Source organism: Mesoplodon densirostris, chromosome 15, assembly GCF_025265405.1.
Source record: "Mesoplodon densirostris isolate mMesDen1 chromosome 15, mMesDen1 primary haplotype, whole genome shotgun sequence".
Taxonomy (NCBI): domain Eukaryota; kingdom Metazoa; phylum Chordata; class Mammalia; order Artiodactyla; family Ziphiidae; genus Mesoplodon; species Mesoplodon densirostris.
Window position 1 is genome coordinate 49,673,171 of NC_082675.1, and position 19,056 is coordinate 49,692,226.

Genomic DNA, 19,056 nt, shown 5'->3' on the forward strand with positions numbered 1-19,056 from the left:
CTCCTCATTACATCCTGCCTCATCTGACTCCACTCTGTACAGCTCTGACTCAATAAAAATGCTATTTGTTGAGAACTAAAATGGCTCTCAACAAAACCTACATCTGTGCATACATAATACACAAATATAACACCCTATTGCTCCACAATCCCATACATGATCTCTTTCTCAGGATCTCTGCAACAAGAGGAGAATCTATACCTCTTGAGAGTGAGTTCTAGACTCTATCAAAAATAATCTCAGCCAGCGATTAGTTCTTATGGTCTGCAATAAGCGTTTTTAATCCACTGGTCCATACAACAATCTTTAAAATAAAATTCTTTATAATACCTGTCTTATATAATTACTTTTCATTTCAGTTTTCTGTGGTTCCCTAATGCTTGGATTTTTATAATTTTGAATATATGTACTATATTTCAAAGTAATCATTTGGTTTATATGAGGAGACTTTTAAAATGTATTGTCAAACTCTCTCCTGGATAATAGGTAAGACAAAGAATGGATGAAGGAAAAAATCAGTCCTTACCCTTCCCTTGGCCATTTGTGTTCTATTCTAGAGCCATGAGCTTCTCCTCAAGCATATTATTTTCATGAATTGTTTCATATAATTAATAAACTCTAAGACACCTTTATATTCTCCCTAGGCATAGGTGATACTTCAGCATTGTATTTATTGGGAAAAGGAGGAGATGACAATGACAAAAAGGGGAAAAATATTTAAATTCTTGGTTGTCCGAAACTGACACATGAATCATATGTATTGATTCATTTAATCATCACAATAACCATGTGAAATAGCTATCATTTACTCTCCTTACTTAACATATGTTAGAACTTTTGAAGTGTTAACTGATTTCTTCCATTTGACTTTCTATGTGTATCTTGTTCCTTTCCCCAAATTGGGTTGTTAGGGCTATCCATAGTGACTCCCCTGGGGAAAGGTTGTGATGATGACACACATTGTTTAAAAACGTTCAAGTCTCAGATTTTCAGTTTCAAAAGTTTACTTGGACTTGCAAGAGCCTGAGCTTTGGAGCTTTGGAAACCTAAAGCCTGGAGACCCATCACATAATATGTATACCATAAGAAACAGACCTGAAAAAATGCTGAGAAAGTAATAAACAATTTCACACTTCCTGTGAGATAACAATTCTCTCAGTGGGTGAAGACAGATACAGAGGAAAATGTAAGCTGCATATTCATGAGTTCCTGAGAAGTTCCCTGCTGTCTATGCCTCCCTAAAGTATAAGCCTAAGGGTTCTGAGAAGCTAAACCCAGATAGCTTTGGGAATTCCTGAAACGCCAAATATAATAGGTGGGTGGCTTGTTTTTAAATCTTTTTCTGCATCTGACATAGTTTGTGAGCAACAGAACAGAGACAGCCAAATGTGATGCATATTAGTGTGAGACAGTCTCACAAGTTCCCGAGAGTAGGTGAACTCATCCCATGATATCAAGAAAGACACTCATGCAGCTCAATATTAAAAAAAACAAACAACCCAATCAAAAAATGGGCAGAAGACGTAAATAGACGTTTCTCCAAAGAAGACATACAGATACCAAGAGGCACATGAAAAGCTTCTCAACATCACTAATTATTAGAGAAATGCAAATCAAGACTATAATGAGGTATCACCTCACACCGTTTAGAATGGGCATCATCAGAAAATCTACAAACAACAAATGCTAGAAAGGGTGTGGAGAAAATGGAACCCTCTTGCACTGCTGGTGGGAATGTAAACTGATACAGCCACTATGGAAAACAGTATGGAGGTTCCTTAAAAAAACTAAAAGTAGAATTACCATAAGACCCAGCAATCCCAATACTGGGCATATACCCAGAGAGAACCATAATTCAAAAAGTCACATGCAACCCAATGTTCATTGCAGCATTATTTACAATAGCCAGGTCATGGAAACAACCTAAATGTCCATAAATAGACAAATGGATAAAGAAGATGTGGTACATATATACAATGGAATATTACTCAGCCATAAAAAGGGATGAAATTGGGTCATTGGTAGAGACATGTATGGACCTAGAGACTGTAGAGTGAAGCAAGTCAGAAAGAGAAAAACAAATATCATATATTAACGCATATATGTGGAATCTAGAAAATAGGTACAGATGAACCAGTTTGCAAGGCAGAAATAGAGACACAGATGTAGAGAACAAACATATGGACACAAAGTGGGGAAAGCAGGGTGGGAGGTGGTGGTGGGATGAATTGGGAAATTGGGATTGACATATATACACTAACATGTATAAAACAGATAATAAGAACCTGCTGTATAAAAAAATAAATAAAATAAAATTCAAAAAATAAGACAACAAAATACCTAATAAAGTCCCATATTTGCATATTCCCTATATTCAGAAGCAAAGTGAACCACATTACCAATCTACATGACAGGAGTAAATTGAATGGGGAAATGTACATCTCAGCAGATACCGTTACCATCATCAGATAAACAAGGCCCAGCTACCTCTCACTCTAAGGCTGTGAAACTACATGAACCATCCTCATTCCTCAGAACCCCATGCAAAGGGGTACTTTAGACTTACAGAGATTATCAGGAATTAACTAAAATTAAGTTTCTGCTTTCATTGGGTTTCATTTGCTCTTCTTTATCTAGTTCCTTAGGTGGAAGCTTGGAGTATTATTTTGAGACTTTCATCTTTTGTAATATAAGCATTTACCACCATAAATTTTCCTCAAAGCCTTGCTTTAGGTTCATCTGGTAAATTTTGATATGCTACACTACCATTTTCATTCTGTTCAAAATATTGTCTAATTTCCTTTGGGATTTCCTCTTTTGCCTATAGATTACTTAAAAGTATGTTGTCTAATCTTTAAATACTTGGGGAATTACCAGATAATTTTCTCTTATTGATTTGTAATTTAAATCTTTGGGTTAGAGAATATCCTTTGTATATTATATATATTTATATGTATCACATCTACATAGATTTTAAAACCCCACAAGACAATGCTATAATTTTTGCTTTCAAGAGTCCTATATATTTTAAAGACTACAGAAGATGAAAAATATCCTATTTATAATTTCTGTTGCTCTTCCTTTTAATCAAATAAAATAAAAATGGGCAAATTAATTAAATAAATTTTTCAAAAGATAGTTATGGTATAGATACTTGATTAGGTATTTGTAAGGCCATAAAAATAATTATCAAGACTATTGGGAAAATTTTAATAATAATTTTAAATGAAAAAAGCACAACTCAAAGTTATATTAAACTATTATTATAACCCTATAAAGTATGCTAAGTACCATATTTTAGAAAGCAATTTAATCAGAAGAGAGCAACCAGAACATCAAGGGAACTGGAAATAAGACAGAATGATTGCCTAGAAGGAAGATTTCTAAATGAGTCCGATAACGGACCCCGTTTTATTGCCTCCCTAGTACCCATTTTCCCCCTCCCATCTCAACAGCTCTCCAACGTTCTTTTGGAGATCTCCTCAGTGTATATAAGTTGATTAGATATAGAGGCTCTGAACTCCACCAAAACTGACAAGAGATTATAGTATAAAAATTAAATTACTTCACTTATACTGAGAAATACAACTTAAATATTCCCAACATCGGCAACAGTTTGACCAGTGCATTCTCTCTTTAGTCAAGTCATGTGGGAACCCAAATAATCAAAAGGTAGCTTGTTAAATATGGGTTTAAAGAGGCCATAATAATCTCACATGACTACGTTAGGTCATTTGGCTCATCTGGATGGAAACATTTTCTTCCATAATAGGGATATACCTTCAGGAAGCACTAAGTTCTTCATCATCATGACAGTATATTATTTTATCAGCACTGCCAGTATGTGTATCTTTAACTCACATGTCCATGGCTGACCAAACACCACTTATTATAACTCTCTATATTGGTGCATAAAGCTCTTGTTATCCTTTGTGAAGCTGTCCACTTAACATAGAAAAATTTAAGTGAAGGACAGGAATAAAGACGCAGACATAGAGAATGGACTTAAGGACTTGGGGTGGGGAGGGGGAAGCTGGGGCAAAATGATAGTAGCATCGACATATATACACTACCAAACTACCTAAAGTAGATAGCTAGTGGGAAGCAGCAGCATAGCACAGGGAGATCACCTCGGTGCTTTGCGATGACCTAGAGAGGTGGGAGAGAGAGGGTGGGAGGAAGACGCAAGAGGGAGAAGATATGGGGATATATGTATGCATACGGCTGATTCACTTTGTTGTACAACAGAAACTAACACAGTATTGTGAAGCAAAATTAAAAAATAAAATAAAATAAAATAGATGACTAAAAAAAAAGCTAAAGTTGGAAGGCAGAGAAGATGATCTACACACACTTCAATATCAAATTTTCATTTAATACATGCTAATATATAATTATTTGTTAAACTTATGATAAGACAAAGATCTCCTCTTTAAGTATGGGTCTACGGATTGACATTCCAAGTATATAAGCCCCCCAATAATGCATTGTCTATGACTTCTAGTTTCAGTTACTTTAAAGTAGAATGAGAAGTTAGTTATTACTTGTAAAGTAATCTAGGCTGTGCAGAAACCTAAGTTTTCTTCTTTTTTTCTCTATTTTTCCTAATTGATTTTTAGCAATTAACATTTATTTTGAGACTTTCTAAAGCACTGAATTTAAGTTCATGCACTCAATTAATCAGTTTATGAAATATTTAAATCACATTTATGATAATAATTGAAATTCACTAAAAATGATGTGGGAAAAACATAACCAGTAATACGCACACAACTCAATTTTATGTGCACAAGGTATAAGTAACTATAGGGTAGACTACTGTGAATGAATCTGTCCACACCCTAGGAAGAGAGAGTTTTGGTTAATTCACTAGTGAAGTTCTATTAAGAGATCTTTTATTATATTTTCAAGCAAAATGCCATCTAGCCTTGATTTGAAAATCACATCTAGTTAGGTCAATTGGTTAGAGCATGGTGTTATTATGACCAAGCTAGACATTAGATCCTCATATATGTCACTTAGCTTTGCCTCATGTTCCTAGATTAAACCCCTAAAGCCCTCTAGCCATCTGGTAACTGCAGTCATGTTCACCTGTAAGTATCCTCTCTGTACCCCCTCACACTGGCATCCAACCAAAAGAAAAATAATAATTTCAGAAATATTGGCCAACCTTATCTCAATGACTACTATCTTTATATATAATGATGAGACCCAAATATTCAAGTAATATTTTCTGAAAACATATTTTAACTTTTAAAAAGGAAGGAAAATAACTACTAACGACAAAAGCACCCACTCTCTGTCTGTAAGACAAGTTATTCTTTCTTATTACCAAAATGAAGTTTCCAACTTCCTGAACTTATATTCCGAATCTGCTTTTCAACCTTTCAGTTTTCTAACAGCTTTGTAACTGTGAGAATAACTAGCACAGATAAATGCTTGATTAAAATTAGGAAGAGTGGAACATAAGAGACTTGAATAAACCTCAGATAGAGAAAAAGGGAAAAAAATCAAAATAAAGATTTTCTCTTCTCAACATAAGAGAGGGGAAAATAATTTCCAGTCCCAGCTAATATCTTAACAGAAGAAGATATACCTATTAATATTATTTTCTATATTATATTCCCCAAATACTAGGCAGGTCTTCTTTATAAGGTATAATATTATAACAAAATAATAATTAAAAAATAAAATTATAGAATAGTTATTTCTAATAAATGATAGTGGATGCTATATTTTGTTATTTTTCTCTATATATTCAAGAATGCTTAAACATACATTAATATAATTATGTGAATAATAATGTCTTTTGATATGTGCACTCCTCTATCTCTATCCTCCCATGAAAAACCTAAAACTGTAAGACACCTCATATTCTATTTAGGAGACAGAATGGAATATAATGGAATATATGATGGAAGATAATGAAATAAAACATTTTTAAGTAAAAACATTGAGAAAAATCAAAACAATATACATGCGTATATTATACATATGCATATGTATTATTAGGAATATATATATTCCTAATGTGATCAATCATTAAATATTTCAAATGATCTGTTAGAAATTATATATTTCACTAAATTATGGACCATCTCATCAAAAACTATTAAAATGGCAACACATTAGGCATTAGGCAAGAATATCATTTAAATTATTCCCAGTTGTATCTTTAACCACAAATAATATTAGTCAAATATGCTTTTTTAAAAGTTGTTTTAACTGAGCAAATGCTTTTTGGAAAATTTAGACCAAAAAATTATGTATTAGTTTTCTTTTGCTATATAACTGCAAATTGGGTGGTTTAAAACTTCACAAACTTATTATCTCACAGTTTCTGTGTGTCCAAAATCCAGCACATTTTAACTGGGTCTTCTGCTCAGGTTCTCTTAAAGCTGAAATCAAGTGTCAGACAGCTGCATTCTTATTTGGAAGCCCAACTAGGGAAAGACCCACTTCCAAGCTTCCTTTGATTGTCACCAGAATCCGTTCCTTGTGGTTGTAGGACTTAGGTCCCCATTGTTTTGCTAGCTGTTGGAAAAGCATGCTCTCAGCTCCTAGAGGTTGCTCTCAGCTCTTAACCACATGGCCCCCTCCATCTCAGCAATAGAGAACCTCCCTTACATTGAATCCATCTCAGACTTTGAAACTCTCTACTTCTTCTGCTATAAGCCAGGGGAAAAAAACTCTGCTTTTAAAAGGTTAAAGTGACTATGTCAGACCCACCTGAAAGAGCCCCCTTTCTTCAAGCTAACTGTGCCATATAACATAACATAATCATGGGAATGATAGCTCATCATATCCACAAGTTCCACCCACACTCAAAGGAAAGGGAATTAAACAAGTGTGAGGGTTATTTGGGAATTATCTTAGAATCCTGCCTAACACAGTATACGAAAATTGAAGAATCATAGGGAAGACGCTTAGTGGCAGAGACTGGCATGTGGATTTAAAATCACAGATGTCTGAGCAAGAAACAACTTGGAGTAAGATTTAGAATACTGCCTTAAAGTATAAAACTCCATATTCTAAGCAATATTTGAAACAGTAACTTTACTTTGAAAAGGTCTGTGCTTAAATAAGTATTCTGTATAGATCTCCCCTGGGTTTTTAGAAGGATTTCTCTGGGAAATCTTTGTAGTTGTGTATGTAGTAACAACTAAGGGGTCAAAAATTACTTCTCCTCAACTCCAAAAACAAAAAAGAACAGTTTATTATAAGATGATTTGATCCATATTCCTTTTAAATGCCTTTAAATCTATTTTTTCTTATATTTCACAAATCCTATTTTTAATATTTTATTGGATTAATAAATCTGAAATTTGTACAGCATGATTCAATTACACAACAATATCAAGCTATTGTATTATATTGAGTTACTGCTTGATAATTTGATTTCAATACCTGTATAACAGTTATTTATAACTATAATATTTCAAACAATATATTGAACCAAAGAAATTATTTAACTTTTATTCTTTATTCAACTGATTTATATTCTGCAGCATAAACCAAGGAGAGACCTCAAGTCCCTACCTATAAGACCTAAATCATAACATCCCTGCTCAAACACTTTTGGTAGCTGCCATTCCCTATAGAATGAAGATCAAACTTTTTAACATGGCAGTAGAGGTTTTCAATGATTTTGCCCCAGCCTACTTTTCCAACTTCAACTTCCACTGTACCCTCACTTCAGCTATTCTTGATTGTGTACCATCTCCTCAATTTGCTTTTGATGAAATAAACTCTCACCTCAACCAAACCAACAGCAAACGTGTATCTATTTTATGGATGTCATGGATTTGAATGGCTAAGAAATTATTTTAATATTGTGTTGATTAAGTACAGAGGCACCCCACCCGGTAAGAGAGGAGGTGATATTTTAGCTGAAGTGTAAGCTCTTAACCAAAATGATTTACTATGAGGCAACACTCTACTAGGGATTAAAGTAATTGTCTCCAAATTGGTATATGCACACCCCAGGGAACGCAAGAGATGACCTACTGAGATGAAGAAAAAATGTTAAAATGTATGTTTATATCTATTTAATATCAGCCTTATATATTTATATTTTTGAACATGTGTTATCTGTTAAGTACTGATACAGAAGTATATGTAATTTATAAAAATACACATACTGTGGGAATATTTAATTTTTTAAATCATTGGAATGCATTATTTTGAAAGTTTGGAGACCAAAGCAAGGACTTAGGAATCCCACTGAAATAGTTTCTTATCCCAGCTCTAACACTTAGAAGCTGTGTGACTTTAGAAAGTTATCTTAACTTAAACCACAATTTTCTCAAGTATGTAATGAAAAGTGTTCATACTGTAGGACTATTGTGAATATTAAAGGGGACATTTTTTAAAGGTATTAGCCCAATCTTTAACCAATATATATTAAGAACTTGATAAATGTAAAGCATTATTATAACATTATTATTAATCATGTTACATTCAATACTTGCTATTGCCTAAAGAAAAAACATGCTTGTTAAAGAGCTCTAGATGACAAGCAAAGTCACTAGTTTCTCAGCCTTAAAAAGAGCCCATCCTTGTGCCCTTTTGGTGGGACTATAAGATGGTATAACTGTTAAGGAAAACAGTATGGAAGTTCCTGAAAAAATTAAAAATAGAACTACTATGTGATCCAGCAATCACACTTGTGGGTATACATCCAAAAGAATTGAAAGCAGGGTCCTGAAGGGACACCCTTCATACACCCATTTTCATAGCAGCACTATTTTCAACAGCCAAAGGTGGAAGCAACCCAATGTCCATTGACAGATAAATAAACAAAATGTGGTAAATACATACAATAGCATATTATTCAACCTTTAAAAGGAAGGAAATCCTGTCATACACTTTAACATGGATGAATATTGAGGACATTATGCTAAGTGAGATAATCAATCACAAAAAGACAAACATTGTGTAGTTCCACTTATATGAGGTATCAAAAGTAGTCAGATTCACAGAAACAGAAAGTAGAGTGGTGGTTACCAGGGGCTGGAGGGAAGGGGAAAAGGGAAAATGTTGTTTATTGGCTCTAGAGTTTCAGTTTTACAAGATGAAAAAGTTCTGGAGATCTGTTGCACAACAATGTACATATACTATTGCACCATACACTTATACATGTAAAAATGGAAAATATATATTATGTGTTTTTTACCACAATTTAAAAAAATAATTATATATTTTTTTAAAAAAGAGTTCCCAGTATGGCCATGAAACTAGTTGTGTGGTGGTAAATAAGAAGTTCCCATCTGTGGTATTGGGCTGGGAGGTGATTTTCATTTATTCCATTAATACTGAGCACCAGTGAGGTATTACACATTGTGCACTCCCTTCCTTCAAAACAGGTTTTGGAAAAATTACCAAATTATCAAGCAATAGACATACTGCATGGTATGGTGTGGTAAGAATATGGTCGGTCAATTCAAGAGATATTAAGTTGGTAGAATCAACAATACACTGTCAAGTACTGACTATAAGGAGGGAAGAAAAGGGAGAAATCAAGCATATCACACAGATTTTTGGCTTGGACAGGTAAGCAAATTGTGTTGCCACCCATGGAAAAAAAATTTTTTTAAGAATTTTTTTTTCAAAAGAGGTCAGCTTGGAGGACCTAGGATGGGGGAATGGAGAGAAGAAAAATTCATTTTTGAATTTGTTTAATTTTAGGTGCTTTGGAATATCTTGATGGACACTTCTAGTAGAAAACCCAAAACACAGATCTGAACCCCAGAAGATGTGCAGTAAGTCCCCAGAACAGAGACACAACTGAAGCCATGGACATGAGTATCATTACTCAGGAGAAAGAAAGAGTGAGAAAAGGAATTCAAGACATATCTTAGTGAAATTATTTAACCTCAAGGATACTTATGTAAACAATCCATGAAATCTGGAAAACAGGTTTGCCTTAGATTTTAACAGAGCTAACACAATATTTATAATGCCTGGTGGAAAGAGTGAAATGAAGAAATGACACCTAGCTAAGTTGCTCTTTAGGTACAAAGACAAAGGACAAATATTTTCAATTGCATATAAACCTTAAAGAATAGAACACAGGAACCCTTCTTTAGAAAAAAAAAAAAGATGATCAGGAATCACAGTTAATCAACTGATGAATCAAAGAATTTAGAAGTAAAGAAAACCAGGTAAAAGAATGGATGATAAGCATTTGAGTACAGCAAAGGAAAATATCAATAACTGTAAGAAGCAAATTACGTACTATAACATAAATATAAAAAACCTTGAGAGTAAAAGCTATTAGATAATATAACTGATATAATACAATCAGATATATAACAATTATAATATAATCAATGTAATCGATTATAAACAGGGAGGTAAGTAATAAGTAGGTGAGAAGTGAAAATATATTTGTCTCTTACCTACCATTGGAGAAAGTGAATTATATGGTATAAAATTGAAGTCTGTAGTTGAAAAAATAAATGTAATTCACTCTCAATGTTTTTCTTAATCTTTTCTATTAATTTTAGGAATAAATACCTCTGTGAAGAAGCCTTTATTAGCAATTTTTTGAATTTCGTGTATTTCTTTTTCTTTTGTTGTATTTTGGTAATATTATATTTTATTCTTCTTACTTAAATCAGCATATAATTATCATACTAGTTTCAGAAAATTACTTTTGCTGGTCCATATACAGTATCACTATCAATCATTATGTCTCATCTTCTTTTGGCATACATGTTTAGAGGGACATCTATAATCATGTTCAAAATTAGCTAATGGTGGTTATATGTGGCCAAGAGATTAGCATGAATTTTTAGCATTTTTTTCCTTTTCCCTTAGATTTTTGAAATAATGAGAATGTATCACTTTTAAGAAGACAAAGTCATTTCTGTTTTCTAAAAATGGAGTAGGCAGAATAAATATGTGAAAAATACATTAATACATACATATATATGTATCTTGTATTTTAACTCTGTTACAGTGTGATTTTTACTTCAGAACACAAATTATAATTACATCATGGTGTTCTTGCTTTGTTAATACTTAGAACAGCTTCTGTCTTTTAGTATTTACTATGTGCCAGGCATATGCTATATATGCTATATGTTTAGGAAGTATGAATTATGATTATTAATTCTTATCCCAAACTAATTAGGCAAGTAATATTATGTACATTTACAAAGAAGAAACTGTGTCTTTAGTTAAGAAACTTCCCCTAATTAACAGGTTCAGTAAATGTCAAATCCAGGATTTAAATCTTGCTCTAAAATCTATACCCTGCCCACTATACCATGTTTCCTGCCATCCATGCCATCCATGAAGTTTATCTTGTTATCCCAGGACTATGAAAATAAACGTAACCTAAAACACATTAGATTCACTTTAATTTTCCCAGTTAGATATAAAAAGTCTTGGCAAATACAACAGTTATTAGTGAAAGGTCTTTACGATCTTGACATGGAGATGGAAACTTTGGAAGTTCTGTTGCCACATCCCTGGATTTCCTTCCTCATCTTTCCTTTATCCTACGCAGAAAGTCTAGAGTTAAAATCTTGACAAGCAGAATCTACGCTGGCTCAGGAGGTTTCTAGAGGGAATATATATGAGTGCTGAGTCTTGCCCCTCACCTCCACTATAGTTACTAGCAAGACAAGGAAGAACCAATGGAAAAGTCAAGGACTGGTATCTTCGGAAGTAAGTGTGGGATAGTCCTCATATACTAAGAGGGTCTGATTTCCTCCTAAAATTCAGGGGGGGCTTCCCTGGTGGCGCAGTGGTTGAGAGTCCGCCTGCCGGTGCAGGGGACACAAGTTCATGCCCTGGTCCGGGAGGATACCACATGCCGCGGAGGGGCTGGGCCCGTGGGCCGTGGCCGCTGAGCCTGCGTGTCTGCAGCCTGTGCTCCGCGATGGGAGAGGCCACAGCAGTGAGAGGCCCGCGTACCGAAAAAAAAAAAAAAACTCAGGGGGGTTATCTCTACAAGCCCTTTGCCCCTTAATCCTCATGGCCAACTGGCCTCTAGTAAAGTTACCCACATTCCCTGAGAGCCTTAAGGAGGCGCTGTGCTAGGGACTTGCCATGGATGACTTATCCCTCCCAACAACTCACAAGGAACCACTAAAGTCAGCTTATAAACCACAATGCTGAGAATCATACTTGGGATCTCTTTAACCCTCCCCCCACCAGAGACCTATGGTAGAGAGTGTCCCAAAATACTTAAATGAAGAAAAAAATGCATTGGTCATCAATAGCAATTCCCACTAGTATGGAAGTATTAAGAGATAAGCAAAAAATTGTTCATATCTCAGTGACTACTATTATGATTTGTCTCTGTGTCAGAGTTACAAAGTATCATCATGTATAGCTGGCATGTCCCTCAGCTTTGTTTTCTAGAATTTCTTTCGCAAATTCTAGATCAAGGCCCAATACATATGATGTGTGCCTCAGGCATGGGGTTAGGCCAAGTGGAAATGTATACAGACTCCTTATGTACTATTTCCTTCACTCTGACATGGTATAAAAAATAACCAAAAACCATAGTCAGAGAACTAAAAAAACAGTAACTGGGTATGAACCAGTCCATGAATATTCATTCTAATCACGGTACAATAATCAATTAGTACTATACACAGCAAGAAAATATGAAATCTGAGGCTACAGATTGCAGAACTGAATAAATCATCATTTTTAAATGACATAACTAGAGATAATGCATTTTCTTTTCTGGATGAAAGATTCATTTATGTTTCCTAGCGGAATACACATGAATGGTAAAAAATACATTACCAAGGGAAAAAATACACATGAATGGTAAAAACAAAATTAAGCCAAAGTGTCTGTTCCTACAAATACAGGTCAAGAAAAGCACTGCTCACATTATTTGATTTTACAGTTTGGATATTCATTACCTCGTTTGCTTAAGACTGAAAAAAAAATAGAAATGTGAGTTTACTGAATTTCCTAATGTTTTATACAATGCAGTCGACTTTTTAAAAAATACACGTTAGGGGCTTCCCTGGTGGTGCAGTGGTTGGGAGTCCACCTGCCGATGCAGGGGACACGGGTTCATGCCCCGGTCCGGGAAGATCCCACATGCCGCGGAGCGGCTGGGCCCGTGAGCCATGGCCGCTGAGCCTGCACGTTCGGAGCCTGTGCTCCACAATGGGAGAGGCCACAGCAGTGAGAAGCCCGTGTACCGAAAAAAAAAAAAAAATACACGTTAACACATTAATAATATTACTAACGAAAAGTTGTAATGAAATTTCTGGTTCTTTTCTAAGTTTACCTTTCCTAATATCAAGTGGTAGAATGTGCTCTGGTGCTTTACATTTTAAATGTGATGTTTCACCTAATGTTGCCAGAAAACAAAATGTCAATGAGTATGCAAAGCTTCTAAAAACAAACTAAACTAGAATTATCAAAGACATAAAATAGAGTAACCATAGTAATGCTAATTTTAAACAGTCACTGATTAAACATTTTTTTCCTAATCAATGTCAGGCATTTGCTATATCTTTTTCAGAACTGTTTTTAAGTTATTCATAATTTCATACTTCTAAATTTCTCACACCTTTAATGAAGGAACATAAAAATAATAGTGGTAGCGTGGAAAAGAACTTAGATGCAATGCTCAACAAACCTTACATATGTGTGTGTGTACGTGTGCACGTGCACACACACATTCCCACTCCAGACCTAAAATGGCTGAGTTGCAGGATGTTGTTGCTTGGTGACCAAACAGTATCTCCTCAGCCACACAGTAATCTAAACAGTGACAGATATGTCTCCTCAGTGTTAGGCATGGCCAGGACAAATATTAAAGGGCATGTTTATCTTCTCCAATATTCCACATTTTTAAGTCAGTTGTCGCTTGCTTGATTTTATCATCAGTTATATTTAGGCTTCAGAGGGGAAAGTATTTGCAAAGCTACATATGTTATTTTGGAAAAACAAGAGGTAGAACCAAGCTTCTTTCAGACTGAAAGATAGTCCTGTTTCAGTTAAGTCTGTGTGGTGTGTCTGCACTCTTCTAGTCCGACCTCCCAGTTGCTATCAGTCTCCCTTTCTTTCATTAAACACAAGGAGTTAATTAGCCCCAGCCTGTCCTCTCCCCTTCTCTCTTTCCCTTTTTGCAGTAGTAATGATGTCTAATTACCGGCAACAGTGGGTTACTGAAACACCAGGCGCAAATCTCTCTCAATGAGAGCAAAGCCAGCCGTGAACCTTCAAGCCTCAAAAAGCTAGCATGATTCTTAGTCTACTTGAAAATACCATTCAAATACAGTACTTTCTTTCAACCGATACATGCCTTTGAATGAAAAGAAAAAGATATTCTTTGTCTTTCTGGTGACTGCACTCCTGTTATCATAAAGAAAAATCAACATATTTTTAAGGAAGAAATATTTTGAGATATGGGGAAACACATGATAAAAGGGGATCTTTATTTTTTAACTCATTGAAATGATGATTGGCTGCCTCTCAGAGAAGGAGGAGCCTATAATTCTATGTCAGGAGCAGCATAAAAATCTCATAAACAGCAATAGGAGAGTTCATGAATTAAAAACATCTGCAACATTTCCAAACGGGTCTGAATGAAGATCAGAGCTCTTAAATACTACACGGGAAACCACTATCAAGAACATCACCTGAAGGATTACATTTTCTCCCCTAGCTATATGGAATCCTTACTGAAAAGAGACACACTTGTTACTTTATAATTAACCCTGGAGTTGTTACTCTATATTAGATGTCTTAGCAGCAATTCTTTAACAACTCTGCATTAATTTTTCAATGAAAATATGGTATCTGAGCATGTGAATGCTGGTTTGAATTACTGGCATCCATGTTTATCTTAGCGCCTCTACAACTATTACAGAATTTACGTTAGAATTTTGAATTAATGTTTTAAAAAGGCACACCTGTTTATACATACAGTGGATGTAACCAAATCCATGCAAGTATAAACTCACTGGAGCAATACACAAGTGAAGCTATCTGACACGTAAACAGAGGTGCCGAAGTGTAACATAAAAAAAAAAATGAAAAACAAACTCCCAAGCTAGCAATTTAAAAAGACGTAGAATTATTAAATCATATTCAGGTAAATATATCTTAAATGATTATTTTATTCATCAATTAGCCCCATATTGCCCAAAGGAAAATATATTCATATGCTGTGAATTCTAATTTACTTTGTCTAACAGTAAGTTATTTTTTTAAATCAGGTTCTTCATGTTACTCCCAATACAAATGAATGAAAGCACTTCATTCTCTGTGACAAACTTCTGGCTCATCCAGATGTAAATAAACCTCAGTTCATCCATGCTCATTACTTAGTAAAGCAATCTCACCATTGTCTTTAAGCAATGCCACATGTTAAAAGAGAAGGCTGCATTTATAGATCGACCTTCTAGAAACCTTCCAACAATGGTACATTTTTTTAAAAAACATCAGAACTTTTATGTGTGTTTCCATTTCACCTTTATTTCCATGTCCCATTTTCCATATAAATTTCAAGAGAAATATACTCCCTTCAAACAACTACCCCTAATTAATCTCAAGAAACCATAAACTGCTTTCCAAACATAAAAGAGTCCTCCAAATAATCCTTTGAAAAACCTTTCATGCACATATTTCCAATTGAATATACCTCCATTTGATAGAGAAGAATAGCTTTCAAGGCATCTCGTTTCTAGCATCCTCCAGGAATACTGCACGAGAAACAGTGGCCAGTAAGGAAGGGAGGAAAAGGAGCAAATGCTCAAGAAACCCGAAAGCGAGGCAAAAATGTACAGGATGCCAGATACCCTCCCCCACCCCTACTCCAGACGAGTACCCACCTAGCATGATGAAGAAAGAGGTCTTACGGATCTGATCTGTAATCCTACTTGTAGCCCACAGTTCCCATCTCCTTAAAAAGGAAATTGACGCTGCCGCCGCTCCCCAACCTCACAAGCTTCTGCCTAGTAGGCTGAGGTATACTGAGCTCTCAAAGCCAGCGCCTGGGCTTAGAGCTTTGTGGCCATGAGACTAGAGCCATCCCAGAATAAGGAACAAATACGTACACCACTTGATTGCGCCCAAACCCATCTCGCTTTGTTGTTCATCGTGTAGCTGCGGCTTTATTTGTGAAAGGGGGAAGTGAGGAAGGGAATGGGGGAAATAGGAGGAGGAATCTCCAGGACCTAATCTACAATCTAAATAGTCGCGGTAAGATCTCCGGGAGTGATCAAGGCGATCGGACAGCCCGGTGTCTCCCAATAGCGGCGGTCTAACAATAAAACCTGATAGTGTCCGGGGGAAAACCCCACATCCACGACCAGCGCCACGTTTGGGCTTTGTGCCAATAAGGAGACACTGTAGACTATAGATCAGAATCGTCTATTATCAGAGCGTGCGTCTGGGGTTCCAGCGTGGCCTTTATGAGCGGTGGCGAAGGCGGGACACGCGCCAGGCGCCCAGCGAAGGACGTGGGACAATGGCCCAGCCCGAGGACGCGGGACGCCGCCCGACCAGGGGATGGAATCTCCAGCAGCGGGTCCGGGAGCCCGGAGGCCAGGAGGGCTGCGCGCTCTGAAGGTGCGCTGCCGCTTTAAAATAAAGGACCACAAAGACTCCACGTTGGGGGAAACGCGCCTGGCTCACGCGACTGGGGACGACTTGGGGAGGGGGTTGAGAAGGGTGGGGGCAAACGAGCCAACGTTGGCTCACGGCTCCCCCTTTCTCGCCCCCCCCCGCCGCCGCCACCCCCCCCCACCCGCGCCGGGCTGCTCGGGCAGACGAATAACAGAGGAAGGCGAGTCACTCACCGTGGTCTTGACGGGCACGTAGAGCACTTGCTTTGCGCCGCCGCCTCCCCCGCGGACCTCGTCCGGCTGGCCCAGCTGGAAACCCTTCGATTTGACCCAGAATTTAAATTTGGCGTTGTCCGTGGAGCTCGACTCGCAGCCGTTGAGGAGCTGGACGATCCGCTCGTATTTTTTACGGGTCACCGTCTTGGTCTTGCCTGAGTCCCCGTAAGTCCTGAGGCACCAGTCCTGGAACTGGCGGTACATGTCGCGCTCACTCTCCATGTTCCCTGCTCCCGGCCGCCGGCTGGATGCTCCCAGCGCACTTCGCACCTGTTCACCCCGGGCTCATGAAAAATGCAGCTCCCGCCACGATGTAGGGACGCGAGGTCCCGGCCGCCGCCAGAGCCTGCCTCGGGCGGGGTGGGGGGAGGAATGGGGAGAGGGGAGGAGGGTCGGTTGGGCACCAGCGATCAATGCCCTGTGCTACCAAGTCTCTGGTTCGTTCGTAATTGCGACGGATGTCTTGGACGCTTTTCTCGTCCTCTTAGTGATGGGTCTCTTTAATACTGTGGGAGTAGGACCATCCTAACAGCATCTGGCCCGGAGGAGCTGGGTTTTGAATAATTAAAATCCCATTCCTTGGTTTATTAAAAACCCACTATTGACTTGGGGTGGTCCCTCGACGCCTCGCCCGGGGCTGTGTCCGGGGCAGGCAGGTGGAGCGCAGCGCCGCCTCCCCGCGCGCGTCCCAGAAGCTTCCCCAGCCTCCGGCCCCACGGCCCAGGAGCGAGGGCTGCGCCTCTCTCAAAAGCAGCTGCCCGGCCGAGCGCCTGAGAGCGCTCCAGGGTCCAGTTCCGCTTCGGCCTTCCCTGCGTGGGGCGTTCAGGGACTAGAAAGAGAGAAAGTTCTTACCTGTCATGTTGTTAAACCTATCAAATCCTGCCACACAGGAAATTTTTAAGGTATTTTTAAAGCGGCATAAAATGTCATTTCTTCAGGTGCATTTAGGCTAAATTCCAATCCCGGAGGTACGTTCCAGGAGTTAAGTCCCAGAATTAGCAAAGCATTCACGAAGATTTGGCCATAGTTCTATAGGATAGCCTGTAGTACCCCAAACAGATATCCGTTCCAGGGGGATGTGGCTAAACGAAGGCAGGCCGCTGGCGGCGGGTCTCCCGGATAATGATGGGGCCCCCAGACAGGACTCCTCTGGTCTCTGGCGAACTGGGTACAAGGCATAGAAGTAAGTTTATGATACAGATGCTTAAAACCTTTTGCATGAAATTAGAATATAGCGAGGTATCATTTTCCCATTGCTTGGTTACAGTTTGCAGTTCACACGGGAGGTTTCGGATGTCTATTTTCCCCCTGCCACGTCATGGACACCCCCTCCACAGCTCAGAGTAGCCAAATATGAGTTCCTCCGGACGATTTCTCAAGCAAATGAAATCAGCTGTTCCTCCATTCAGGATTTCCATCCGTTTGTTACAGAGCTTGGAATAGGAGAGTTCCCATCCTCCTCGCGCTGCGATTGCGGCCGCTCCTCTTTATTCTACTCTCTGCGGAGGCCCGCGCCCGTCCCGGGAGGCGGCTCTGCCAGCAAGGCGGCCCGACCAGTGCTCAGCGCCGGGTCCGCGTCCTAGCCCACCTTCGCCCCTCGTCGTGGTCTCCAAGACGAAAGCCCCGACTGGGAACGCGGAGTGTTTGTACCCAGTGCGCCGCAGCTGGTCCCGGCACTTGCAAAATGGTCAGTGGCTCCTGCTCGGCCAGGCTTAGTGTGTGCGTGTGTGTGAGCCAGGGAGCGAGGGCGTGCGGTGTGCAGGGGGTGCGCCGTGTGTGAGCGCGTCTCCGGGAAGGTCTCGCGGCGGCTGAAGCCGGGACTGACAGCCCAGGCGGAGCGCGAGCAGCTCCACACACTAAACCTCTCGCCTCTCCCCTCACCCCCACCCCTCCCACTCCCCTCTCCTCCCGCCCCCCCTTCCCCGGGCCCTTCCAAGCTCTCTGATTGGCCAATGGGACAAAAGTTTCTGTGGAGACGGCTGGGCGCTGACGTCACGGACAGAATTGTCCCATTTAGGGATCCCGGGGGCAGTGCGCATGCTGCAGGCTGCAGGTTAGAGGCAGGAGGAGGTAGCAGCGGGCCCGGCGGCAGCCAGGTGGCGGAAAGGAGCACTCAGCATCCAGGTGGGGGGACGACTCCAGCAGGGTTTCCATGGAGATTCCTCTGGGTCTAGCCTAAAAACAGCAGATCAGCTGACACCATTAGCTCAGGACCTAATTACTG

The 19,056-nt window shown here is 38.8% G+C and overlaps 1 protein-coding gene across 6 annotated transcripts in view; it reads right to left on the reverse strand.

Annotated features, from left to right (window-relative positions):
* NOL4 (nucleolar protein 4) overlaps positions 1 to 17,054 on the reverse strand; it is a 406,054-nt gene extending 389,000 nt beyond the window's left edge. For all 6 annotated transcript variants that reach the window (XM_060118818.1, XM_060118817.1, XM_060118814.1 and 3 more), the window contains exon 1: positions 16,791 to 17,054. In XM_060118818.1, coding sequence (XP_059974801.1) covers positions 16,791 to 17,054 — 264 coding nt within the window. The remainder of the gene's footprint in view (positions 1 to 16,790) is intronic.
* Between the last annotated feature and the right edge of the window lie 2,002 nt (positions 17,055 to 19,056).